Source organism: Lactuca sativa, chromosome 8 (genome assembly GCF_002870075.4).
Source record: "Lactuca sativa cultivar Salinas chromosome 8, Lsat_Salinas_v11, whole genome shotgun sequence".
Classification (NCBI taxonomy): domain Eukaryota; kingdom Viridiplantae; phylum Streptophyta; class Magnoliopsida; order Asterales; family Asteraceae; genus Lactuca; species Lactuca sativa.
The window spans coordinates 192,106,155-192,108,956 of NC_056630.2; the positions used below are offsets into that span (position 1 = coordinate 192,106,155).

Genomic DNA, 2,802 nt, shown 5'->3' on the forward strand with positions numbered 1-2,802 from the left:
GATCTAGTGCCTCGCCCAAACGATGCCCACGTTATACGATGTATGTGGTTGTTTAGGCACAAATTTCATGCCGACGGGACACTTGAAAGATACAAAACACGCTTAGTAATTAATGGTAAATGCCAACATGTAAGTGTGGACTGTGACGAGACTTTTAGTCCAGTGGTTAAGCCCACAACGATACGGACTATGCTTATCCTTGCTGTATCACGATCATGGCCTATTCATCAGTTGGATGTAAAGAATGCCTTCTTACATGGGGATTTAAATGAAACTGTATACATGTTCCAATCCCCTAGGTTTGTCGATGCCAAAAACCCATCACAGGTATGCCACCTACAAAAATCTTTGTACGGACTCAAACAAGCCCCTCGATCCTGGTATCAACAGTTTGCCACATTCATTCAAACATGCGGTTTTAAAAGCACCAATAATGACACATCTCTTTTTGTCTACAAGCATGGAAACCAAATGGCTTATCTTTTACTTTATGTCGATGACATCGTCTTGACTGCCTCAAGAACATCTCTTCTTTAGCACATCATTGATTTATTATCTAAACAATTTGCAATGACATACCTTGGCAAACTTCACCACTTCCTAGGCATTAAAGTTCAACATCAAAATAGTGGTATATTCCTTTCTCAAGCTCAATACGTCAACGAAATCTTAACCCATGCCAACATCAACAACTGCAAGCCAAGTGCAACCCCTGTCGACACAGGTTCAAAGCTTAGTGCCACCACCGGACAACCAATATCAGACACCTTCCTCTACCGCAGCCTTGTCAGTGCTCTACAATACCTCACACGACCGGATTTAGCCTATGCGGTACAACAAGTGTGCCTCTTCAGGCATGATCCTCATGAACCACACTTCAATTTTCTTAAGCGCATTCTCAGATATCTCAAAGGAGCCACCAACCATGGCCTTCACATTACTCCCTCCAAGTCTACCAAGCTAACTGCATATTCAAATGCCGAATAGGGGGTTGCCCTGACTCTCGACGCTCCACTTCTGGATATTGTGTCTTCCTTGGAGACAACCTAGTCTCATGGTCCTCTAAAAGACAGCCCACAATCTCTCGGTCTAGCGTCGAGGCAGAATATAAAGGGGTCGCAAACACCGCAGCTGAAACCGCATGGCTACGCAACCTACTTCTCGAACTACATCTTCCAGTGCGCCAAGCCACGATCATTTACTACGACAACATCTTTGTTGTTTATCTCACACACAATCCAGTTGAACACCAATGCACGAAACACGTTGAAATCGACATTCACTTTGTCCGAGAAAAAGTTCGTTTGGGTTCTCTTCGCGTGCTTCATGTTCCCGTAGACTATCAATATGCCGATATCTTCACAAGGGGATTACCCAGTCAGCTATTCACCCGCTTCCGTTCCAATCTCTCCATCTGCCCGACTACAGTTTCGACTGCGGGGGACTATTAGCATAATATATCTCCATATATATTTGCATTTATTGTATCTATTGTAAATTGATAGTGATTAGTTATTTCCTAGTATAGTTCTGTGTAAATCCATGTAATCTCTTTTGTACCCTCTGTGTGTATATATATATATATATATATATATATATATATATATATATATATATATATATATGTGTGTGTGTGTGTGTGTGTGTGTGTGTGTATATATATATATATATATGTATATATATGTATATATAGAGGACTCCTCATTTCAATAAGATCATCAAGATTAATAGATCTACACTATCAACGGACGGCAGGAATATACATTAACAACACAATGATGCACCCAATTATACCACAACCAATAAACAAACTTTCTACGAAGATAGCATGTAAGGTCCTGAAACGGATCTTACCAGTGATCAAATAACAAACACAATCAGTAACAATAAAGAACAAGTAGAAATAAGAATGATAACAAGCTTGCACACGCTTTCTATTAGGAATAATGTCTGGTACAACTTGTAGAATAGCAGCCGTGAACTCTGTGGAATCAACAACTAACAAAAGACCTAGCACACCTCTATATATACTGGACATGGGCCAGCCTTGGGTTTACGGCCATAAACAGGCTTACGACCGTAAACTCTAATCTGGCCGTAAACTACACACAAACTACCAAAACATGTGTATTGACTCAAAAGAACCTACTACATTGAAAGCCTAGACCAAACCATTAATTAGACCCTTCAATCTTCCCCTTGGTTTAGTGCTAGCTTGAAGTCAACCTTTTTCTACGATCATCACATCGTCTATCCCCGTACCTCCATTCCACATCTGCTTGTTAATAATCTTAGCAACCATAGTGATGTATTCTTTCGCGGCTGACTCAAATATCTCCTCAGCAACCCTGATCTGAAAATGGCTTAAATGATAAATGTCCCATTTTCTAAACTGGATCAAATCCCTTCTATCATACAAACGAATGCATCCCTCCTTAATTTTCATGACAGCAGATGTTGTGGTTTCATCAAATACCCAGTAGAGCATAGAGCTTAAGGATCCATCTGAGTAATCTTGAAGCACGGGAATTTGTTTGACATGATTTGTAGCAGGCCACATCACCACCTAGAGGGGATTACCAATTTTGGGATCAATGGCATCAAGATACTGCTTTATCACAGATTCAGCAGTCTTCATAGACGTAAAACCCTTCTTTACTTGATCTTCCAAAAAATGTTTGAAGTTAGTTGCTTGCTGATTATCCGTCGGGTTTGAAAAAGGAGATTGAGACAACTTTGAAAGATCCACCCTGGTCCAAGAATTGGAATCATGACAATCCTTATAGAGCTCCGTCTTTCCGC

General features: G+C 40.5%; 1 protein-coding gene across 1 annotated transcript; it reads left to right on the forward strand.

Moving 5' to 3' along the window:
* Positions 1-570: 570 nt before the first annotated feature.
* Positions 571-987, forward strand: LOC111911771 (uncharacterized mitochondrial protein AtMg00810-like). Its single transcript, XM_023907513.1, has one exon. The coding sequence runs from the start codon at positions 571-573 to the stop codon at positions 985-987; it is 417 nt and encodes a 138-aa protein (XP_023763281.1).
* The last annotated feature ends 1,815 nt before the right edge of the window (positions 988-2,802 follow it).